The sequence below is a fragment of the Musa acuminata genome, chromosome BXJ3-10 (genome assembly GCF_036884655.1).
Source record: "Musa acuminata AAA Group cultivar baxijiao chromosome BXJ3-10, Cavendish_Baxijiao_AAA, whole genome shotgun sequence".
Lineage (NCBI taxonomy): Eukaryota > Viridiplantae > Streptophyta > Magnoliopsida > Zingiberales > Musaceae > Musa > Musa acuminata.
Window position 1 is genome coordinate 32,923,028 of NC_088358.1, and position 22,943 is coordinate 32,945,970.

Here is a 22,943-nt window from a genome sequence, read left to right on the forward strand (position 1 = left end):
AGATAAAGACGACGAAATAGAACTAAGAGACCATATGCGAAAACAAAAATTTTATTTATAAATAAGGATTAAATATTTATAAAATGTTACATAATTTTACATCAAATAATTTATTATATCATTATATATTTATACTCATTATAGTTATACATCCATTGTCTTCAAAAATTTTAAAAAATATAAATTTTTTTTATATTATAAATTATTTTTAAATGAAATAATAAAAAAATATTGGTTCAAACTAGAATCGAAATGGATCAAACCGAAACCAATTTTTGCGGATTCGATTTTTTATAAAATTAAAAAATCATACATCCATTGTCTTCAAATATTAAAAAAATATTAATAAATTATTTTATAAATTATTTTTTAAATAAAATAATAAAAAAAAAATATTGGTTCAAACTTGAATCGAAATGGATCAAACCGAAACCAATTCTTGCCGATTCGATTTTTATTCCAAATTTTGAATTCACAATTTTTGAAATGGATGATTCTGAAATGGTGACTAAGTCTTAAATATAACTTATATTTAAATCATCAAATTTTATATTTGCTGGTTTAGTTTGTGAATTGAAGGACAATGTACTTGTAACAGTAGAAAGAGATTTGAATGCTTTAAATTTGACTATATATATATATATGTTTTCTTACACAAAGCATAAATAGTTCGGATATTTTATGGCTATTGTTATTAGTGTGATTGTTTGCACTTGTTGGCTTTATTGGCAAATTCTCACTGATTTAGATTATGGCTTTATTGAGAGAAAGTTCTTTACTACAGCTGAAGCCATTGAAGTCAATGAGAGCCCGATGAGTGGGCCGGGCGTGAGAGTTCAACCGGGTGCAGCCCAGGCGCATGCCTGAATCAGGTTCTGTCGAGCACGAGTCAAGTCAATTTGAGGCTCTGGTTCGATTGAACCAGATGAGAACGGCGACCTCAAAATTCGCACCCGTGCCCTAAATGCAGCGGTGAAAATGTCTCCATATTCACAGCCACTGCAACTTCGGCGTGTACCTTGGCTAGAGCCGGCAGCGGCGGCGGCATTTTCCTCCGTCGAGCTCTTATCGCTGCGGCGTTTTCCTCGGCGAACGGTGGATGCTGCGGCTTCCTCTCCGTCAGCGAACGGTACAGCGCCCGGTATCTCTCTCTTACTCCTCCTCCTCCTCCTTCGCCGTCACACAATCCCTTCTCCTCCCTCCTCCTCCCTCTTCCCCCTTTCGTCGCAGCTCTCCCGCTTCCCCGACACCATCCTCCTCCTCCCTCTTTCACCCGTTCATCGCAGCCCCCCGCCCCTCTTCCCCGATCCCTCCCCCTCCTCCACTTCATCACAGTCCCCGCCCCACGTTTTCCTACTCCGATCCCAACGGTCCCCTCTCAGTTTTCCTACTCCGGACCCGACAGCCCCCTCTCCATTATCTTGCTCCGGCCCCGACAGCCCCCGACAAGCCCCCGTCTCCCTCCTCTACACCCCTCTTCGCCCTCTCTATACATCTTCCCGTCCCCTTTCCTTCTCCCTGATAGTTACCCGCTACCCTCCCAACAAGTAGTCAGCAGCATGTCTTGAGCATTTACTTTAAAGAAATAGCAAGTCACAGTATGCAAGTTAAATACTGTTGTTAAGATAGAAAGCAGGAGAAGTGCTGCTTTTATAAAGAGCAAAGAGAATTGGGGAGTCTTAGAGAAAAATAAAAAAACACGGAAAAGATAGAACAAGAGATAGCAGAGACAATAATTGGGTCACTGTCCAAAGAAAATCATAATTATTTGTCAATAGAATCATGCACAAGTCTGACTATTCCTAATGTGAAGCATTTTAATTAAATCTATACCTAAGATAATACTAATCTGACTAGGTTTCCCAATAGAAGCTCTCTCAACAGAAACTGCTTATTTTGATGAAGTGTTTGGTTCATCAAACTTCTTAGTTTTCTTATTATGTTTACTGCATTGCAGTTTCCTTTTCAAGCAATCAGAAAATTTCTACACAAAACCCCAAATGATACAAAGGACTCGACTCAATCTAAAGTACAAGTTGAGTAAACAACTAGAATTTGACTTGATTTCGAAACCCGAAAATTGTCTCAAAATCTCAATGTATTTGGTTAGGTATAACCTTACACTTTTATGTCAGCATAGTGTGTTCTTTGCTGTAGTGCTGAAAGCAACTATCTCCGCTACTTGAGGCTTGTTCGTACCTCAAAACACACAGGCCTGCTTATATTTGAATTGTCAAATCTTGTATTTGCTAGTTTAGTTGGTTATTTGAACAGTGTCATTTCTAATTACCAGTCTTGCTAGACTTTTGACTAGATCATCATTCTTGATGAAATGGATCAATTACACCCCAATGTTTCAGATTTTAGTTGTAGGACATTAGTGAATCTGATGTTAGAGAAAACATTATGCATCTTCCTGTTATTCTCAATTCTGTAGTACCATTTGCAAGTCTTTGATGTTCAATCTACAAGTATAAACATAAATTAAGTTCCTTTATCAGCATAGAACCAAATAAACTTGTAGCATTTCTTGATTGAGGCAGTTATCTTGTCTCTTTATTCATTTTTCAGAAAATTTATTGCCTTTCTCCGGTCTTCCAGCTATGTTGTTGTAATTTTTGTCAAGTTGCACATCATTAACAGTGGCTTCTTTAGCATGTTGAACCTCACAAATTACCCTTGTTAATTAATTAAACAGTGTCTTTTCTGCTTACCAGTCTTGCTAGACTTTTAACTAGATCATCTCTTTACATTCTTGATGAAATGGATCAATTACTCCACAATGTTTCAGATTTTAGTTGTAGGACATTAGTGAATCTGATGTTAGAGAAAACATTATGCATCTTCCAGTTATTCTGAATTCTGTAGTACCATTTGCAAGTCATTGATGTTCAACCTATAAGTATAAACATGAGTATTGTCTGTATACGATCGACATTGTAAATGCCTATGCCACTCTTATGCAGCATATTTGATGAAGATACATTTGATATGGTTTTTAAACTGCTACAGGGATATAGGATGCTTGGTAGTGTCTAAACCTACCAACTACAATATAAAAATAAGTGGAAGATAGTGTCTGTGTGCTGGTGTTATATGATGCCATTATTTCAGTGGTGGAGAATTGCTCGGATGTGAGCATTAGAATGAGTAACTAATTATAGGTACTCGTTATCAACTCTCAAACCCCATTTAGAGACTTATCTCTGGAAGAATTGGCTGATTGGAACTGAATGCATGTGGATTAACACGAGTGGTATAGGAATGTTGTCTGAGACAGATGATTAGTTGAAAGTTTTCAACATCCTTGATTTGAGGCAGAAGTTGAATTTGGACTTGGAGAGGGCAGAAATAAGACTACTTTTCTTGTATTTTTCTGCAAACAGTACGTGATACTGCCTCAAAAGACAATGTTTTTGGTGCAGAAGAGGCTCTTTTGCCTTCTCTCATGTAACAAGTCCACCGTCCATGTTTCCTCCTATCAACTCTGCAGTCTGTTTAGCTTTTCCACTGCCGAAGAGCACAGTTCAAATCATGGATCCAACTTTACGTTGGTCGACCCCCTTGAGTCATGTGAACTTTCCCCAAAAGAGGCTGCAAAAAGGGCCAAGGATCGCTTCTGTGAAAAAGAACTTTCAAGTTCAAGTCCTTCCATTGAGTTCTTTATGCAGAGTGGTTGGAGTGATGCACAAGTCATGAAGCTTATGCAGTGGGAACCCAGGTTTCTACATGCTAACGTAGAGACTCTCCTGAAGCCCAGGATGAGATCTTTGCAGGACGTGGGATTTTCTGACACTGAAATAGTTCAGCTGGTTTCATCATGTCCGACTCTGCTCTTTCTACGTGATATCCAATCAAGGATCGACTTCTGGAGGTCACTACTTGGTTCTAATGAGAGGTTAATTAAAGCCAGCAGGAGGAACAAGTTTCTCCTTATTTCTAGCGTGGCTCGAAAGATTGAGCCCAATATATCTCTCTTGAGGGAAGGTGGCATCAGTGAGCAATGCATCACGCAGATGTTGGTGGCAGTACCGAGTTTTTTTTGTCGAACGAACAAATGTATCAACGAATCTATCAAACATGTTGAGGAGTTGGGTGTGTCACGTGACTGTAAATTGTTCCCTCATGCACTTTCAGCAGTCATGACCTTGAGCAGGTCCAGGTTTGATGCTACCTTTGCAACCTTGATGAGCTTTGGGTGGTCCCAAGCAGACAGCCTTGCTGTATTCAGGAGGCATCCAGTCATTTGGAATTACTCAAAGAAGAACTTATGTGATAAGATGACATTCCTGATGAAGGAATCGTCCTGTGCTTCTTACATATAGCTTGGAGAAGAGGTTGAGGCCTCGATATGAAGTTATCAATTTTCTTGATCAGAATAAATTGCTTGATAAAGGACATAGCCTGCTATCTGTCGTGATGCTATCTGAAGAGAAGTTCAGAAACAAATTCCTTTTCCTGCTACGCAAGGAGAATTTTATTGCTCAATATGATTCCTATGTTGTTGCTGTGCGGGGAAAGCACTACGTTGTTGTGAAAAACTAGGATTGCAAGTGCTTCCTTAAGACAAAGTATCGACCTATTGCCTGCTGACTGCAAATTAAACACTTTATATTTGTGACGATTTAAATTCTTCTAGGGTTTCTTGGAGTATAACTTCCATGTTGATTTGGTGATTGTTCTTCTATTTATGTTTTCTACAACAAAAGGTACTGATTCTTTTATGCTGATATCTCAGAAATTGGTGTGGGGGAAAGTCAATTACTTCAGAAAGGTAACCAAAATATCAAGCTTTTGTGTTCTGTTTCTACCCTCTTTGGCTAATTTTGCCAGTCGATCGATCGGTGCCAACTTTGTCTCGTTCAAGTTAATTGTTGTGGAGGCATTTTGGTAACTGTGCTGTCATTTAGATGATTGTGATCTAATTTAATATGGATACCTTCCTTTTGAATGGGGACATCTCAAATAAATAATTATGGATACCTTCCTTTTGAATGGGGACATATTTTTTTAGTTAATAATTTATTGACAAGTCCTTTCCACAAGTTATTGACAATCACTTCCTCTTCTCTTCTGTTTATTGGACAAGTATGATTTGTTTATTTCATTACATAATTATTTATTTTAATTTTTTTAGAAAATAAATGACTAACACAAGGTTTCACCATGAGAGGATCTCGAGTTAATTAAAGAAGGTTTTTTTTTTCGAGGCCTCTTTAGCATGAAACTTTCAATTAGGAAGATCTGTGGAAACAACAAGCAACAACATTTAGTATTTTGAATAATTGTCTTATTGAATTTTTCGAGCACTCTACACTTAGTTGTTATGACAGGCTACTCCAAAATAGACTCAAAATCTTGCAAAATCTGACTGGTTTGAATTGAATCAAACTAGAATCGACGGTTCATTGATTGCAAATCAAATCGTAATCTACCAGGGGTAATTTAATTGAGGTTCTTAGGTTTGAAAAATTAGAATCAACGATCCCATAATTGATTATTCCGCTTCCTATTTAAACCATCGATTTGATTGTGTTTTATATAGATAAAAACCTCGATCAAATAGGTTGTCGATGGATAATTGGGCTTAAACAATTGGGCCCAATAGTCTATGCTTGGACCAACAATCGAATGAATGTCAATTTGGCTATATTTAGGGGTACTTTAGTTATTTTATAATTAAAAATATTAAATATTAGAAAATAAATTAGTCCTTCCAATAAGCAAATAATAGCTAGTTATGAAGATATTTTAGGAAAAAAATTTAAAAACCCTATAGATACCCCAAAAATCTTTTATTTTTTCTCACGTCATTGATTAAGCACTTGTTGAAGTTTGAACGCTTTGATGCTCTTTTCTTAATCCGATGGCAAGTGGAAGCTATCACTTCACCACCGAGGTTGATATGATGGTTTTTAAAAATATAGAAGAAAGAAGATATGATAACTAAACTCAAGTTCGACATCTTCAAGTTATACTAATCTCACTGATGGCTCCTTCTATATCATATGTAATTATTGAGATCAAATTTTTAAATACAAAGAAGGAAGAAGATATAGAATATTTTGAAAGTGTATTAAGAAGAAACATCCATCACAAGTTAGTATGGTGAAAGTCAAATGTAAATTTTCAGATACCCTACTAATCTCACTTTTTATTATTCTATTAAAAAAATATGAAACATTAGCTATATTTACTTTTGTTAAATATTTATTTTTTAGTTTTGATGAACAAGTTGGATTTATTGATTATTATCAATAGGCTTTAAATCATATCACATAATGAATTTTCATATTACTCTTGCTTGCACTTTATATAATCTTTATACAAATAATTATCATGTTTTTATTTATATTGATATTTGGAGTTCAAATGTACTCATATTATTGTTATTGGGTTGATAGTGATTAGACCATGCAAAATAAATTATTGCTTTTAGAGTTTTTATTGAATGACATATAGTCGATAATATTTATAGAATGATAAATTTTATAAAATATTGTTTGATTTTTAATTTTTTTTCATTGGTTTTAGTAATACAATGGTAAATACCGCTTCTATTATGGAATTACAAGAAGTTTATCGACTTTCCTTTGTCATGTTTTAAATTTATGCATATAAGAATGACTAACATCTCTTAAAAGTTTTATTTCTCCTATTAGGTAAACTATTTCATTCTAATGGGTCATAAGTAATGAAAAAATAAGTCAGATTTTATAAATTAAATAACAAAAGATCCAAAAGATTTTCCAGGGGTGTTTCTACCCAATGAAATTCTACATATGTGAATTATTTAAAAAATCCTTTAAAGATAATAAATTATTATTTATTTTTATTATAAATAATATTATGAATGTTAGTTTATATCTACAACATTGGAATGTGTGTGAAATAATTTTAAAAATTTTAAAAGTTTTTAAAAAGGTAACATATACTTTAACTAGTGTTTATCGTATTGATACTGTACAATATCAATATGATAATAATTTAAATTTGACAATAATGGCTACAAAATAAAAAAAAAGATAAATTATTATTATTATTATTAATTTTATTGATTTATTTAATTATATGGGTTTTAAATTTTGTATAGATTAAATGACTTATGTAATTATTTAACCACTTATTATGAAAGTTTAGGAGTCGATGATATTAGTGATAAGATTAAAGATATTAAAAAATTAATTATTAACTTACATAATGCTAACTATGGTAGACAACATGATACCTTTGAAACTTCTCCGTTTACGGATCTAAGTTAACAAAGGTAATAAAATTTGTAAGGGAGAAAAACTATTATTACAAAGACTTAAAAGCGGATCGTAAAGCTCAAACTTCAAGTTTGTTATGTATCTAATAATGCTTTTAAAGTTTGGTGATAGCACTATAGGTATAGAGTTTTCTAGAATGATGGACATGATACATAATAACATTTTCAGTTTTAAGGATTAATACTAGCAACTTTAGTGTCAATGGTATATGTGGAGTCAGCCTTCAATACAAAATGTTTTAAGTATGCATTAATAGATAAAAGCGATGAAACAGAACCAATAATAATAATGATGTCCTATTAAACATATCAATTGAAAGGATGATTAGAATGTCCAATATTAGAAGGGATTAAGGATGATTAATTTTTCTTCATCAATGATAGGTTGCTTAAAGTTCTTTACTATACTATAGCTGAAGCGATTGACGACACCGGGCGCCCGATAAGTGGGCCGGGCGGATGAGTTCGACCGGGTGCGGCCCAGGTGCCGCCTGATTTGGCTGTGTCGAGCCCGAGTCAAGTCTATTTGGAACTAAGGTTCGATTGAACCAGATGAGAACGGCATCCTCAAAGTCGCAACCGTGCCCTAAATGCAGCGGTGAAACTGTCTCCTCCTCTACAGCGACCACGACTGCGGCGTTTTCCACGGAGAACGGTGCATGCTGCGGCTTCCTCTCCGTCGGCGAACGGTGACAGCGCCCGGTATCTCTCTCTTACTCCTCCTACTCCTCCTCTTCCTCCTTCGCCGTTAGTTATATGTGCTTTCCCTGCACATCATCAACAGTGGCTTCTTTAGCATGTTGAACCTCACAAATTACTGTTGTTAATTTCTTAAACAGTGTGTTTTCTAATTACCAGTCTTGTTAGACCTATAACAAAATCATCTCTTTACATTCTTGTTGAAAAGGATCAATTATTCTGGAAGTGCTCATTTGAACTGTTACAGGTTTTAGTTGTAGGACATTAGTGAATCTGATGTTAGACAAAACATTATGCATCTTCCACCTAATCTTAGTGCTGAAGTACCCATTGCAAGTCATCGACTGATGTTCAACCTATTAGTACAAAGTTGAATATCATCTGTATACAATCAACATAGTAAATGCCATTGTCACTCTTATGCTGCATATTTGATGAAAATACATTTGATATAATTTTTCAATATCTGCATGGATATAGTGTGCTTCACAGTTTCTAAAGCTACTACCTACAATAGATAAATAGCGGAAGGTAGTGTCAGTGTGCATGTGTCATATCAAGACATTATTTCAGTGGTGGTTAATAGCTTGGATGTGAGCATGGTAATAAGTAAATGATCAATGGTACCCTTAATCAACATTCAAACACCATTTAGAGGCTTACATCTGAAAGAAATGGTTAATGGGAACTGAATGCAGGTGGATTTACGTGAGTGGTAGGGAATGTTATCCGATACAGATGATTAGTTGGAAGCTTTCAACTTCCTTTTGGTTGGAAGCAGACACAGAAAATATATTTAGTTCAGCAATAAAACTACTTGTGTTTTTCTGCAAATAGTGTGTGATACTGCTTCAAAATATAATGTTTTTGGTGCAAAAGAGGCTCTTTTGCATTCTCCCATTTAACAAGTCCACCATCCATGTTTCTTCCTATGAACTCTTCAGTCTGCTTAGCTTTTCCACCGCCAAAGACCAAATTTCAGATCATAAATCCTACTTTACAGTGGCCAACCCCCTTCAATCATGTGAACTTTCCTCGGAAACGGCTGCAAAAACAGCCAAGTTCCTCACCTGTCACACAAAATCTTCAAGTTCAAGTCTTTCCATTGAGTTCTTTAAGCAGAGCGGTTGGAGTGATGCACGAGTCTTGAAGCTTACCCAGAGGGAACCCAGGTTTCTATGTGCTGACATAGAGACTGCCATGAAGCCCAAGTTGAGATCTTTGCAGGACATGGGATTTTCTGACACTGAAATAGTTCAGCTGGTTTCATCATGTCCGACTATGCTCCTTCTACATGACATCAAACAGAGGATCAACTTCTGGAGGTCACTTCTTGGCTCTTGTTGGATGCAGAGCTCCGCTTCAAGTTATAGGAGAATTGGGCAATGTCCAATAACTTCATCCAATCTCGTTGGTTGGCACTCACGTAGTGCCGAAGAATATTGCTGTAGGAGATGAAAGCCACTGTCTCGACAATCTTGGACTTGTTCTTCGAATCAAAATACAATGCGTTGCCAATATTTAGATGATCAAATCTTATATTTGCTGCTTTAGTTTGAAGGAGAATATAATACTGGTAACAATAGAAAGAGATTTTAATGCTTTGACTAAATATGTTTTCTTACGCAGAGCATAAATAGTTCGGATATTATGGCTTTTTATATTATTGTTATTGGTTGCACTTGTTGGATTTATTGGCAAATTCTCACTGATTTAGATTAATAGCTGAAGCAATTGAAGTCACCGAGCGCCCGATAAGTCAACATGCTAAAGAAGCCACTGTTGATGATGTGCAGGGAAAGCACATATAATTAACGGCGAAGGAGGAAGAGGAGGAAGAGGAGGAAGAGAGAGATACCGGGCGCTGTCACCGTTCGCCGACGGAGAGGAAGCTGCAGCATCCACCGTTCTCCGTGGAAAACGCCGCATCGATAAGAGCTCGACGGAGGATGATGCCACCGCTGCTGCCGCCTTTCGCCAAGGAAAACGCCGCTGTCGCGGTCGCTATGGAGAACGCGCAGTCAGCAGCATGTCATGAGCATTTACTTTAAAGAAATAGCAAGTCACAGTATGCAAGTTAAATACTGTTGTTAAGATAAACAGCAGGAGAAGTGCTGCTTTTATAAAGAGCAAAGGGAATTGGGGAGTCTTTGAGAAAAATATAAAAACACGGAAAAGATAGAACAAGAGATAGCAGAGACAATAATTGGGTCACTGTCCAATGAAAATCATAATTATTTGTCAATAGAATCATGCACAAGTCTGACTATTCCCCATGTGAAGCATTTTAATTAAAAATATACCTAAGATAATACTAATCTGACTAGGTTTCCCAAAAGAAGCTCTCTCAACAGAAACTGCTTATTTTGATGAAGCGTTTGGTACATCAAACCTCTTAGTTTTCTTATTATGTTTACTGCATTGCAGTTTCCTTTTCAAGCACATCAGAAAATTTCAACACAAAACCCCAAATGATACAAAGGAATCGACTCAATATAAAGGACAAGTTGAGTCAACAACTAGAATTTGACTTGATTTCCAAACCCGAAAATAGACCCAAAATCTCAATGTATTTGGTTAGGTATAACCTTACACCTTTACGTCAGCATAGTGTGTTCTCTGCTGTAGTGCTGAAAGCAACTATCTTTGCTCCTTGAGGCTAGTTCATAAGGCCTGCTTATATTTGGATTATCAAATCTTGTATTTGCTGGTTTAGTTGGTGATTTGAAGGAGATTTTGCAGGTGACAATAGAAAGAGATATTAATGCTCATAATTTAACTACAGATATTTTCTTATACAGAGTTCAATGATGCAAAACATCCATATGGATGATCATGAATTGTTTGAACATCATGGCTTTTGTTATTATTTTGGTCGTTTGCACACGATGGTTTTATTGTCTAATTCTCACTGATATAGGCTTTTTTTTTTCTTCATTAATGATATGTAGCTGTGGCAACATATAATTTATTTTAACTGTAGTTGAAGTTATTTACATGAGCAGTCTTTCTCATAAATTAATTTCCTTTATCAGCAAAGAACCAAATAAACTAGTAGCATTTCTTGATTGAGACAGTTTTCTTATCTCTTTATTCTTTTTTCAGAAAATTTATTGCCTTTCTCTGGTCTTCCAGCTATGTTGTTTTTTTTTGGTCAAGTTGCTCATCATCATCAACAATGCCCTTTTTAGCATGTTGAACCTCACAAATTACCCTTGTTAATTAATTAAACAGTGTCTTTTCTGCTTACCAGTCTTGCTAGACTTTTAACTAGATCATCTCTTTACATTCTTAATGCAATGGATCAATTACTCCCCAATGTTTCAGATTTTAGTTGTAGGACATTAGTGAATCTGATGTTAGAATAAACATTATGCATCTTCCAGTTATTCTGAATTCTGTAGTACCATTTGCAAGTCATTGATGTTCAACCTATAAGTATAAACATGAGTATCGTCTGTATACGATCGACATGGTAAATGCCTATGCCACTCTTATGCAGCATATTTGATGAAGACACATTTGATATGGTTTTTAAATTGTACAGGGATATCTGATGCTTGGTAGTGTCTAAACCCACCAACTACAATATAAAAATAAGTGGAAGATAGTGTCTGTGCGCTGGTGTTATATGATGCCATTATTTCAGTGGTGGAGAATTGCCCGGTTGTGAGCATTAGAATGAGTAACTAATTATAGGTACTCGTTATCAACTCTCAAACACCATTTAGAGACTTATCTCTGGCAGAAATGGCTGATTGGAACTGAATGCATGTGGATTAACACGAGTGGTACAGGAATGTTGTCTGAGACAGATGATTAGTTGAAAGTTTTCAACATCCTTGATTTGAGGCAGAAGAGGAATTTGGACTTGGAGAGGGCATAAATAAGACTCCTTTTCTTGTATTTTTCTGCAAAGAGTACGTGATACTGCCACAAAAGACAATGTTTTTGGTGCAGAAAAGGCTCTTTTGCCTTCTCTCATGTAACAAGTCCACCATCCATGTTTCCTCCTATCAACTCTGCAGTCTGTTTAGATTTTCCACTGCCGAAGAGCACAGTTCAAATCATGGATCAAACTTTACGTTGGTCGACCCCCTTGAGTCATGTGAACTTTCCTCAAAAGAGGCTGCAAAAAGGGCCAAGGATCGCATCTGTGAAAAAGAACTTTCAAGTTCAAGTCCTTCCATTGAGTTCTTCAAGCAGAGCGGTTGGAGTGATGCACTAGTCATGAAGCTTTTGCAGAGGGAACCCAGGTTGTTGCTCGCTAATGTAGAGACTGCCCTGAAGCCCAGGATGAGATTTTTGCAGGACATGGGATTTTCTGACACTGAAATAATTCAGCTGGTTTCATCATGTCCTACTCTGCTCCGTTTAAGTGATATCCAACCAAGGATCAACTTCTGGAGGTCACTTCTTGGTTCTAATGAGAGGTTAATTAAAGCCAGCAGGAGGAACATGTTTCTCCTTACTTCTAGCTTGGCTCAAAAGATTGAGCCCAATATATCTCTCTTGAGGGAATGTGGCATCAGTGAGCAATGCATCACGCAGATGCTGGTGGTAGTACCGAGTTTTTTTTGTCGAAAGAACAATTGTGTCAATGAATCTATCAAACGTGTTGAGGAGTTTGTTGTGTCACGTGACTGTAAAATGTGCCCTCAGGCACTTTTAACAGTCATGACCCTCAGCTGGTCCAGGTTTCATGCTACTTTTGAAACCCTGATGAGCTTTGGGTGGTCCCAACCAGACAGCATTGCTGCATTCAGTAGGTATCCAGTCATTTGGAATTACTCAAAGAAGAACTTATCTGACAAGATGACATTCCTGATGAAGGAAGCTGGTTGTGAGCTGACATATATCGTTGGTCATCCCATGCTTCTTACATATAGCTTGGAGAAGAGGTTGAGACCTCGATATGAAGTTACGAATTTTCTTGATCAGAATAAATTGCTGGATAAAGGACATGACCTGCTATCTGTCATCCTGCTATCTGAAGAGAAGTTCAGAAACAAATTCCTTTTCCTGCTACGCAAGGAGAAATTTATTGCTCAATATGATTCCTATGTTGTTGCTTTGCAGGGAAAGCACGATGTTGTTGCGGTAACCTAGGATTGCAAGTGCTTCCTTAAGACAAAGTGTAAACCTATTTTATGCTGACTGCAACTTAATCATTTTACATTTGTGACAATTTAAAATTCTCCTTGAGTTTCTTGGAGTATAACTTCCCTGTTGATTTGGTGATTGTTCTTCTATTTATGTTTTCTACAACAAAAGGTACTCGTTCTTTTATGCTGATGTCTCAGAAATTGGTGTGGGGGAAAGTCAATTACTTAAGAAAGGTAACCAAAATATCAAGCTTTTGTTTTCTGTTTCTATCATATTTACCTGATTCTGCCAGCCATATTGATAACTGTGCTGTCATTTAGATGATTGTGATCTAATTTAATAAGGATACCTTCCTTTTGAATGGGGACATCTCAAAGAATTATGTAAGAGCCGCTTGGACGGAAAATACTTCAAAGGCAACCACAGATGTGGATATGACTAACATTTTTGTTGTAGTCATATCCACACTCAGCTCATTAAATAATTATGTCCAGTTTAACCGTTTAATGGAACGCATTAAACAACTGATCTATATTAAGTTTGATACACATCTGTATTGTTATATAATTAGATTGTGTGTTTTACTTTGCTTGTGCGATCTAATAGACCCAACATGGCTCCCGTTTAATTGTGTGTTTCATTTTTTTCTTATAATGTTGTATTATCATTTTGGTGTCTTCAACATAAGGAATAGTATCATTATTTTTTTAGTGATATGTTTAGTTACTAAAATTTTAACTTAATAAAAATTTCTAAGAGGAAAGACTCCGAAAAGTGAACAAAATATATTGTTGGATGGTTGTGGCGGAACTATTGATTATAAATCAGTAATGATGTTATGATGTTGAAGAGTGTAAACTTCTTTTTAAAAATTATGAAAAGACATAAAAGATATGTATTTGTAAGATTTTGGATAATAAAAAAATACAAACGGAGTTTACATTTTTCAGCAATAGTTTTTGAACCAAACAATAACCTTTAGTACTTTGAATAATTATCTTATTGAATTGTTTCTCAAGCACTCTGTACTTCCGTGTTTTTTTATCAAGGGAATGACCTATTAAGTTGTAACATCATTAACTACTTTTGTCTTTTTTTCTTTTTCATTAGGTCTCAACAAAATTCATCTATATTTTTATAAGGTCGATAAAATCATCATCTAAGTAAGATACTTGAAACGGATTATACAGACTACTCCTGTTGGGATGCATATGTAAGTTATGACATACTACTCCAAAATAGACCCAAAATCTCAATGCATTTAGTTAACTATAACTAGTCCTAACTAAATCACAACTGATTTGTTGTGACGGGTTTGAATCACAACTGAATCAATGCATTTAGTTAGGTATAAATATGACTGGTTTGAATTGAATCAAACCAGAATCGGAGGTTCGATTGATTGCAAATCAAATCGTAATCGAGCAGGGGTAATTTAATTGAGGTTCCTAGGTTTGAAAAATTAAAATCAACGATCCCATAATTGATTATTCCGCTTCCTATTTAAACTATCGATTTGATGGTGTTTTATATAGATAAAAACCCCGATCAAATAGGTTTTAGATGGATAATTGGGGCTTAAACAATTGGGCCCAATAGTATGTGCTTGGACCAACAATCGAATGAATGTCAAATTGGCTATATTTAGGGGTACTTTAATTATTTTATAATTAAAAATATTAAAATTAGAAAATAAATTAGTCATTCCAATAAACAAATAATAGCTAGTTATGAAGATATTTTAAGAAAAAAAATTAAAAACCCTATAGATACCCCAAAAAATCTTTTATTGTTTCTCAAATTAAGTACTTGTTGAAGTTTGAACGATTTGATGCTCTTTTCTTAATCCGATGGCAAGTGGAAGCTATCACGTCACCGTTGAGGAGGCTTTTGGAAACATGATCTTGATAATTCAAGAAAGCCAACATATCAATGTTGATGTTAAGATGTTGATATCATGGCTTTTATGATGGGGATATAAAGCGAAATAACCTTTGTATATGAATAAATACTAGCAGGCCATGATATGCAGCGGAATTAAATGAAATCACAATCAAATATAACACCAAGATATACGTAGAAAACCCCTCCAATATGAAGGGTAAAAACCACGGAGCAAACTAGAGATAATCTACTATGAGAATAATGAATATACAAATCTCAATCTCTTGCCCTAAACCTTAGGAACAATCACAAGAGAACAACTGGGATACAAGGATCACATCACTATCCACGATATCTAAAACCTTCCCAAGTAATCACAGCAAAAGTCTACTGTAGATTTGATCTAATATGAGATGAGAACACTGCTAGATGATTGAGAACAGTCTCTCTACATTATCCTTGTCTTCTTCCCTTTCTTTCTCTTCATTTTCTGCCTTCTTTTCCTCCTTTTCTTTAGAATCATGTGGCTATGTTCTTCTCTGGCCTATTTATGCTTTTTTCTGTCTCCAAAACACAGCTACCACACCCCCCTAATGTTAATTAGGGTTAGGTTAAGAGGGGGGTGAGCTGTGAGCTGCCCAAGCCCACTATGGGCTGAATTTGTGGGCTGCCAGTCCAATATTTTAAAAATATAGAAGAAAGAAGATATGATGATCAAACTCAAGTTAGATATCTTCAAGTTATACTTTAAAAATATCTGAAACACTGATGGCTCCTTCCATATTGTAATTATTGACTCTAAATTTTTAAATACAAAGAGGAAAGAAGATATAGAATATTTTGAAAGTATATCATGAAGAAACATCCATCACAAGTTGGTACGGTGAAAAATCAAACGTAAATTTTCGGATACCCTACTAATCTCACTTTTTATTATTCTATTGAAAAGAATATGAAACATTAGCTATATTTATTTTTGTTAAATATTTATTTATATCTACAACATTGGAATGTCTGTGAAATAATTTTAAAAATTTTAAAAGTTTTTAGAATGGTAACATCTAGTTTGACTAGTGTTTATATGTTACTGTAAATTTTTTTTCTTAATTGTTTGCATTGATATAGTTGGTGCATTATAAGAATATCAATACGATAATAATTTAAATATGATAATAATGGCTACAAAATAAAAATATAAATTATTATTATTAATTTTATTGATTTATTTAATTATATGGGTTTTTAATTTTGTATAGTTTAAATGACTTTTGTAATTATTTAACCGCTTATTATGAAAGTTTAGGAGTCGATGATATTAGTGATAAGATTAAAGATATTAAAAAATTAATTATTAACTTACATAATGCTAACTATAGTAGACAACATGATACCTTTGAAACTTCTTGGATTTAAGTTAGCAAAGGTAATAAAATTTGTAAGGGAGAAAAACTATTATTACAAAGACTTAAAAGCATCGAAAGGATCTTAAAGCTAAAACTTCAAGTTTATTTTGTATCTAATAATGTTTTTAAAGTTTGGTGATAGCTCTAAGTATAGAGTTTTCTATTCTTGAATAATGGACATGATACCTAATAACATTTCCAGTTTTAAGGATTAATACTAGTAACTTTAGTGTCGATGGTATCTGTGGAGTCAGCCTTCAATATAAGAGGACGAGTTCTACGTGAAACTAGATTAAATATGACCCTCGAACCAATTGATGTTTAAGTATGTATTAATAGATAAAAGCGATAAAACAAAACCAATATGTCTTATTAAACATATCAATTGAAAGGATGATTAGAATGTCCAATATTAAAAGAGATTAAATATTTATAAATTTACATAAATTTGTATTAACTTTTTTTATTATATCGTTAAACATTATACATCCATTTTTAAATTAAAAAATTATAATTTTTAAATAAAATAATTAGAAAAATATCAGTTCAAACTAAAATCAAAATCGATCAAACTGGAACTGAACCTTGCAGGTTCGATTTTTTATTATAAATTTTGCCAAACTAGAAATGATAATTCCGGAATTGAAATCAATTTACTTAGACTAGATATAACCTTACTGAAAGCCACCCTTTCCATAATCTGAGACTTGTTCTTTAACTCAAAACACAATGCCCTATCAATATTTAGATTATCAAATCTTATATTTGCTGGTTTAGTTAGTGACTTGAAGGAGAATATAATAATATGGTAACAATAAAAAGAGATTTGAATGCTTTAAATTTGACTACATATGTTTTCTAACACAGAGCATAAATAGTTTGGATATTATGGCTTTTGTTATTATTGTTATTGTTTGCACTTGTTGGATTTGTTAGCAAATTCTCACTGATTTAGAATATGCCAGTGAAGATTCTCACTGATTTAGATTATGGTTTTATTGAGAAAGTTCTTTACTACAGCTGAAGCCATTGATGTCACCGGGCGCCCGATATGTGGGCCGAGCGAGCGAGTTCAACCGGGTGCAGCCCAGGCGCCCACGTGATTCAGGTTGCCTCAAGCCCGAGTCAAGTCAATTTGGACATCTGGTTCGATTGAACCAGATGAGAACGGCATTCTCAAAATTCCCACCCGTGCCCTAACTGCAGCGGTGAAACTGTCTCCTCCTATACAGCGACCGCGAATGCGGCGTTTTACTTGGCGAAAGGCGGCTGAAGCGGCGGCATCTTCCTCCGTCGAGTTCTTATCGCTGCGGCGTTTTCCTCGGAGAACGGTGGATGCTGTGGCTTCCTCTCCGTCAGCGAACGGTACAGCGCCCGGTATCTCTCTCTTACTCCTCCTCCTCCTTCGCCGTCGCACAATCCCTTCTCCTCCCTCCTCTTCCCTCTTCTCCCTTTCGTCGCAGCTCTCCCGCTTCCCCGACACCATCCTCCTCCTCCCTCCTCCCTCTTTCATCCGTTCATCGAAGCCCCCCGCCCCTCTTCCTCGATCCCTCCCCCTCCTCCACTTCCTAACAGTCCCCGCCCCCCGTTTTCCTACTCCGATCTCAACGGTCTCCTCTCCGTTTTCCTACTCCGGACCCGACAGCCCCATCTCCATTATCTTGCTCCGGCCCCGACAGCCCCCGACAAGCCCCCGTCTCCCTCCTCTACCCCCCTCTTAGCCCTCTCTATACATCTTCCCCTCCCCTTTCCTACTCCCTGATAGTTACCCGCTACCCTCCCAACAAGCAGTCAGCAGCATGTCATGAGCATTTACTTTAAAGAAATAGCAAGTCACAGTATGCAAGTTAAATACTGTTGTTAAGATAGACAGCAGGAGAAGTGCTGCTTTTATAAAGAGCAAAGAGAATTGGGAAGTCTTAGAGAAAAAGAAACAAAAACACGGAAAGGATCGAACAAGAGATAGCAGAGACAATAATTGGGTCACTGTCCAAAGAAAATCATAATTATTTGTCAATAGAATCATGCACAAGTCGGACTATTCCTCATGTGAAGCATTTTAATTAAAAATATACCTAAGATAATACTAATTTGACTAGGTTTCCCGAAAGAAGCTCTCTCAACAGCAACTGCTTATTTCGATGAAGTGTTTGGTTCATCAAACCTCTTAGTTTTCTTATTATGTATACTGCATTGCAGTTTCCTTTTCAAGCACATCAGAAAATTTCAACACAAAACCCCAAATGTTACAAAGGACTTGACTCAATCTAAACTACAAGTTGAGTAAACAAATAGAATTTGACTTGATTTCCAAACCCGAAAATAGACCCAAAATCTCAAATGTATTTGGTTAGGTATAACCTTACACCTTTATGCCAGCATAGTGGGTTCGCTGCTGTAGTGCTGAAAGCAACTATCTCAGCTGCTTGAGGCTTGTTAGTACCTCAAAACACACAGGCCTGCTTATATTTCAATTGTCAACTCTTGTATTTGCTGGTTTACTTGGTGATTTGAAGGGGCCTTTTCCAGTAACAACAGAAAGAGATTTGAATGCTCTTACATTAACTACAGATATTTTCTTATACAGAGTTCAATGATGCAGAAGATCCGTATGGCTGATCATGAATAGTTTGGACATCATGGCTTTTGTTATTATTGTGGTTGTTTGCACTTGCTGGTTTTATTGGCAAATTCTCACTGATCTAGGCTTTTTTTTCTTCATTAATGATATTTAGCTGACGCCACATATAATTTTTTTTTACTGTAGTTGAAGTTATTTACATGACCAATCTTTCTCATAAATTAAGTTCCTTTATCAGCATAGAACCAAATAAACTAGTAGCATTTCTTGATTGAGACAGTTTTCTTATCCCTTTATTCATTTTTCAGAAAATTTATTGCCTTCTCTGGTCTTCCAGCTATGTTGTGTTTTTTTTTTTTGTCAAGTTGCTCATCATCATCAACAATGCCCTTTTTAGCATGTTGAACCTTACAAATTGCCCTTGTTAATTAATTAAACAGTGTCTTTTCTGCTTACCAGTCTTGCTAGACTTTTAACTAGATCATCTCTTTACATTCTTGATGAAATGGATCAATTACTCTGGAAGTGCTCATTTGAAATGTTTCAGATTTTAGTTGCAGGACATTAGTGAATCTGATGTTAGAGAAAACATTATGCATCTTCCAGTTATTCTGAATTCTGTAGTACCATTTGCAAGTCATTGATGTTCAACCTATAAGTATAAACATGAGTATCGTCTGTATATGATCGACATTGTAAATGCCTATGCCACTCTTATGCAGCCTATTTGATGAAGATACATTTGATATGGTTTTTAAATTGCTACAGGGATATAGGCTGCTTGGTAGTGTCTAAACCCACCAACTACAATATAAAAATAAGTGGAAGATAGTGTCTGTGCTCTGGTGTTGTATGATGCCAGTATTTCAGTGGTGGAGAATTGCTCGGATGTGAGCATTAGAATGAGTAACGAATTATAGGTACTCGTTATCAACTCTCAAACACCATTTAGAGACTTATCTCTGGAAGAAATGGCTGATTGGAGCTGAATGCATGTGGATTAACACGAGTGGTATAGGAATGTTGTCTGAGACAGATGATTAGTAGAAAGTTTTCAACATCCTTGATTTGAGGTAGAAGAGGAATTTGGACTTGGAGAGGGCAAATTAAGACTACTTTTCTTGTATTTTTCTGCAAACAGTACGTGATACTGCCTCAAAAGACAATGTTTTTGGTGCAGAAGAGGCTCTTTTGCCTTCTCTCGTGTAACAAGTCCACCGTCCATGTTTCCTCCTATCAACTCTGCAGTCTGTTTAGCTTTTCCACTGCCGAAGAGCACAGTTCAAATCATGGATCAAACTTTACGTTGGTCGACCCCCTTGAGTCATGTGAACTTTCCTCAAAAGAGGCTGCAAAAAGGGCCAAGGATCGCATCTGTGAAAAAGAACTTTCAAGTTCAAGTCCTTCCATTGAGTTCTTCAAGCAGAGCGGTTGGAGTGATCCACTAGTCATGAAGCTTTTGCAGAGGGAACCCAGGCTTCTACGTGCTAACGTAGAGACTATCCTGAAGCCCAGGATGAGATATTTGCAGGACATGGGATTTTCTGACACTGAAATAGTTCAGCTGGTTTCATCATGTCCGTGTCTGCTCTATTTACGTGATATCCAACCAAGGATCGACTTCTGGAGGTCACTTCTTGGTTCTAATGAGATGTTAATTAAAGCCTGCAGGAGGAACATGTTTCTCCTTGCTTCTAGCTTGGCTCGAAAGATTGAGCCCAATATATCTCTCTTGAGGGAATGTGGCATCAGTGAGCAACACATCGCGCAGATGGTAGTGAGACTACCAAGTTTTTTATGTCATACAGAAAAATGTATCAAGGAAGCGATCAAACATGTTGAGGAGTTGGGTGTGTCACGTGACTGTAAAAAGTTCCCTCATGCACTTTTAACAGTCGTGACCCTGAGCAGGTCCAGGCATGATGATACCTTTGCAACCCTGATCAGCTATGGGTGGTCCCAACCAGATTGCGTTGCTGCATTCAGGAAGCATCCATCCATTTGGTCTTTGTCAAAGAAGACCTTATGTGACAAGATGACATTCCTGATGAAGGAAGCTGGTTGTGAGCTGACATATATCATTTGCCGTCCGGTGCTTCTTACATATAGCTTGGAGAAGAGGTTGAGACCTCGATATGAAGTTCTGAATTTTCTTGATCAGAATAAATTGCTGGATAAAGGACATGACCTGCTATCTGTCATCCTGCTATCTGAAGAGAAGTTCAGAAACAAATTCCTTTTCCTGCTACGCAAGGAGAAATTTATTTCTGTGCAGGGAAAGCACGATGTTGTTGCGGTAACCTAGGATTGCAAGTGCTTCCTTAAGACAAAGTGTAAACCTATTGCATGCTGACTGCAACTTAATCATTTTACATTTGTGACAATTTAAATTCTCCAAGAGTTTATTAGAGTAGAACTTCCATGTTGATTTTGTGATCTAATTAATAATGACACCTTCCTTTTGAAGGTTAAGGAATTATGTAAGAGCCACTTGGACGGAACATTAAAAATTTACGACCTACACTTTAATTTAACGCATTAAACTACATATCTATATTAAATTTTGGTACACATCTGTGTTGTTACATATTTAGGTTAAGTATTTGACTTTGTGGCTCACGTGTTTGGTTTCATTTAATTATTGAGACCCATGCATATTGTCACATTTGGTCATTTAATTATAACATTCTTTTCAAGCACACTAGAAAATTTCAACAATCATCAAAATACTAAATGATCGAAAGGTGCCAAATAAAACTATAACGTGACTTATTATCTAACTCAAAAATAAACCTAAAATCTCAATGTATTTGATTATGTATAACCTAACACCTTTTATCTCCGCGTATTCCTCTCTTGTAATACTGTAAGCCATTATCTCGGCAACTTGAGGCTTGTTCGTACCTTAAAACAAGTTGCACTACTTATATTTAAATTATCAAATCTTCTATTTGATGGTTTGGTTGGTTATTTAAAGGAGAATTTACTAGTAACAATACTAAGAGATTTTAAAAGTGCTAGGTAGGTCAAGCACTCATCTGATTCAACTGAGTCAGGAGCCCATTTCATTGGTAAACCATAAATTCAAACCTAAGAAAATGATTATATATCTAGTGTAACAAAACATATGAATCTGTCAAACCATAAATGAATTTGCATTGTAATTACCTCATATAGTCCATTGTGAATGAATCTGCATTAGAAAATAAAAATGAATTGGCAACAATAAACATGTGGTCTACAAAATGGTTCAGTTCTATTTTGATGAAGTGTTTGGTTCATCAAATCTGTTAGTTTCTTTATCTTATCTACCTTACTTCTTTTTCAAACACACCAATAAATTTCAATAATCAACAAAACCCCAAATGATCGAAATATTCTAAACAACTATAACATAACTTATTTCCAAACTCCAAAATAGACCCAATATCTAAATGCATTTAGTTAAGTATAACTAGTCCTTATCTAGATCCAATTTGAATCATAACTATATCAAATTGATAATTAATTATAGTTCTTGGATTTGAAAAATTGAAAATATGGGTCCAATGATTCCGATTCTGATTTGAATCATCAATTTGATCGTTTTTATATAAAAAAAAAATTGTTGGGCTCTAATGATAAGGCCCAACAGTCCTTGCTTGGCCCAACAATCGAGGGAGAAGAAAACGAACGATTCGTTTGTCCCAGTGATATAAATGACTATATTTATGGATATTTTAGTTATTTTATAATTTAAATTTTAAAAAAATTATCCTCTCAACAACCAAGTAATCGATAGTTTTGGAGATATTTTAAAGAAAAAAAGAAAAAACCTTATAAATACTCTTGAAATCTCTAATTCTGTCTCACATCATTGATTAAGGGCTCAAGTTTGAATGCTCTAATGCTTTTTTCTTAACATGATGGTAAGTGGAAGCTACAACTTCACCGTCGAGGAGGTGTTTGAAAATTCAATATTTATAATTTAATAAAGCCAACACATTAATGTGGATATCGA

The 22,943-nt window shown here is 35.7% G+C and overlaps 3 protein-coding genes across 5 annotated transcripts; all 3 read left to right on the plus strand.

Moving 5' to 3' along the window:
• The first annotated feature begins 973 nt into the window (after positions 1 to 973).
• On the plus strand, positions 974 to 4,668 carry LOC135651846 (uncharacterized). 2 transcript variants are annotated; one of them, XM_065172362.1, is made up of 2 exons: positions 974 to 1,141; positions 3,013 to 4,668. In XM_065172362.1, exon 2 carries the CDS (start codon positions 3,411 to 3,413, stop codon positions 4,323 to 4,325), a length of 915 nt encoding a protein of 304 aa, XP_065028434.1. In that variant the 5' UTR covers positions 974 to 1,141; positions 3,013 to 3,410; the 3' UTR covers positions 4,326 to 4,668. The 2 variants fall into 2 exon arrangements, with proteins under 2 accessions (XP_065028434.1, XP_065028435.1); XM_065172363.1 differs by having other exon boundaries at positions 974 to 1,129.
• Positions 4,669 to 7,901: 3,233 nt separating this feature from the next.
• Positions 7,902 to 13,262, plus strand: LOC135650694 (transcription termination factor MTERF5, chloroplastic-like). Its single transcript, XM_065170230.1, has 2 exons — positions 7,902 to 7,972; positions 11,517 to 13,262. The coding sequence occupies exon 2, from the start codon at positions 11,915 to 11,917 to the stop codon at positions 13,076 to 13,078; it is 1,164 nt and encodes a 387-aa protein (XP_065026302.1). The 5' UTR covers positions 7,902 to 7,972; positions 11,517 to 11,914; the 3' UTR covers positions 13,079 to 13,262.
• A 4,300-nt stretch (positions 13,263 to 17,562) lies between these two features.
• LOC135651914 (uncharacterized) lies at positions 17,563 to 21,371 on the plus strand. Of its 2 annotated transcripts, none has more exons than XM_065172543.1 (2): positions 17,563 to 17,727; positions 19,712 to 21,371. In XM_065172543.1, the coding sequence occupies exon 2, from the start codon at positions 20,109 to 20,111 to the stop codon at positions 21,246 to 21,248; it is 1,140 nt and encodes a 379-aa protein (XP_065028615.1). In that variant the 5' UTR covers positions 17,563 to 17,727; positions 19,712 to 20,108; the 3' UTR covers positions 21,249 to 21,371. The 2 variants fall into 2 exon arrangements, with proteins under 2 accessions (XP_065028615.1, XP_065028614.1); XM_065172542.1 differs by having other exon boundaries at positions 17,564 to 17,739.
• Positions 21,372 to 22,943: the final 1,572 nt, after the last annotated feature.

Excerpts from the sequence above, each read along its gene's own strand:
- LOC135651846 (XM_065172362.1), top strand. The coding sequence starts at position 3,411 with ATGTTTTTGGTGCAGAAGAGGCTCTTTTGCCTTCTCTCATGTAACAAG.
- LOC135650694 (XM_065170230.1), top strand. The coding sequence starts at position 11,915 with ATGTTTTTGGTGCAGAAAAGGCTCTTTTGCCTTCTCTCATGTAACAAG.
- LOC135651914 (XM_065172543.1), top strand. The coding sequence starts at position 20,109 with ATGTTTTTGGTGCAGAAGAGGCTCTTTTGCCTTCTCTCGTGTAACAAG.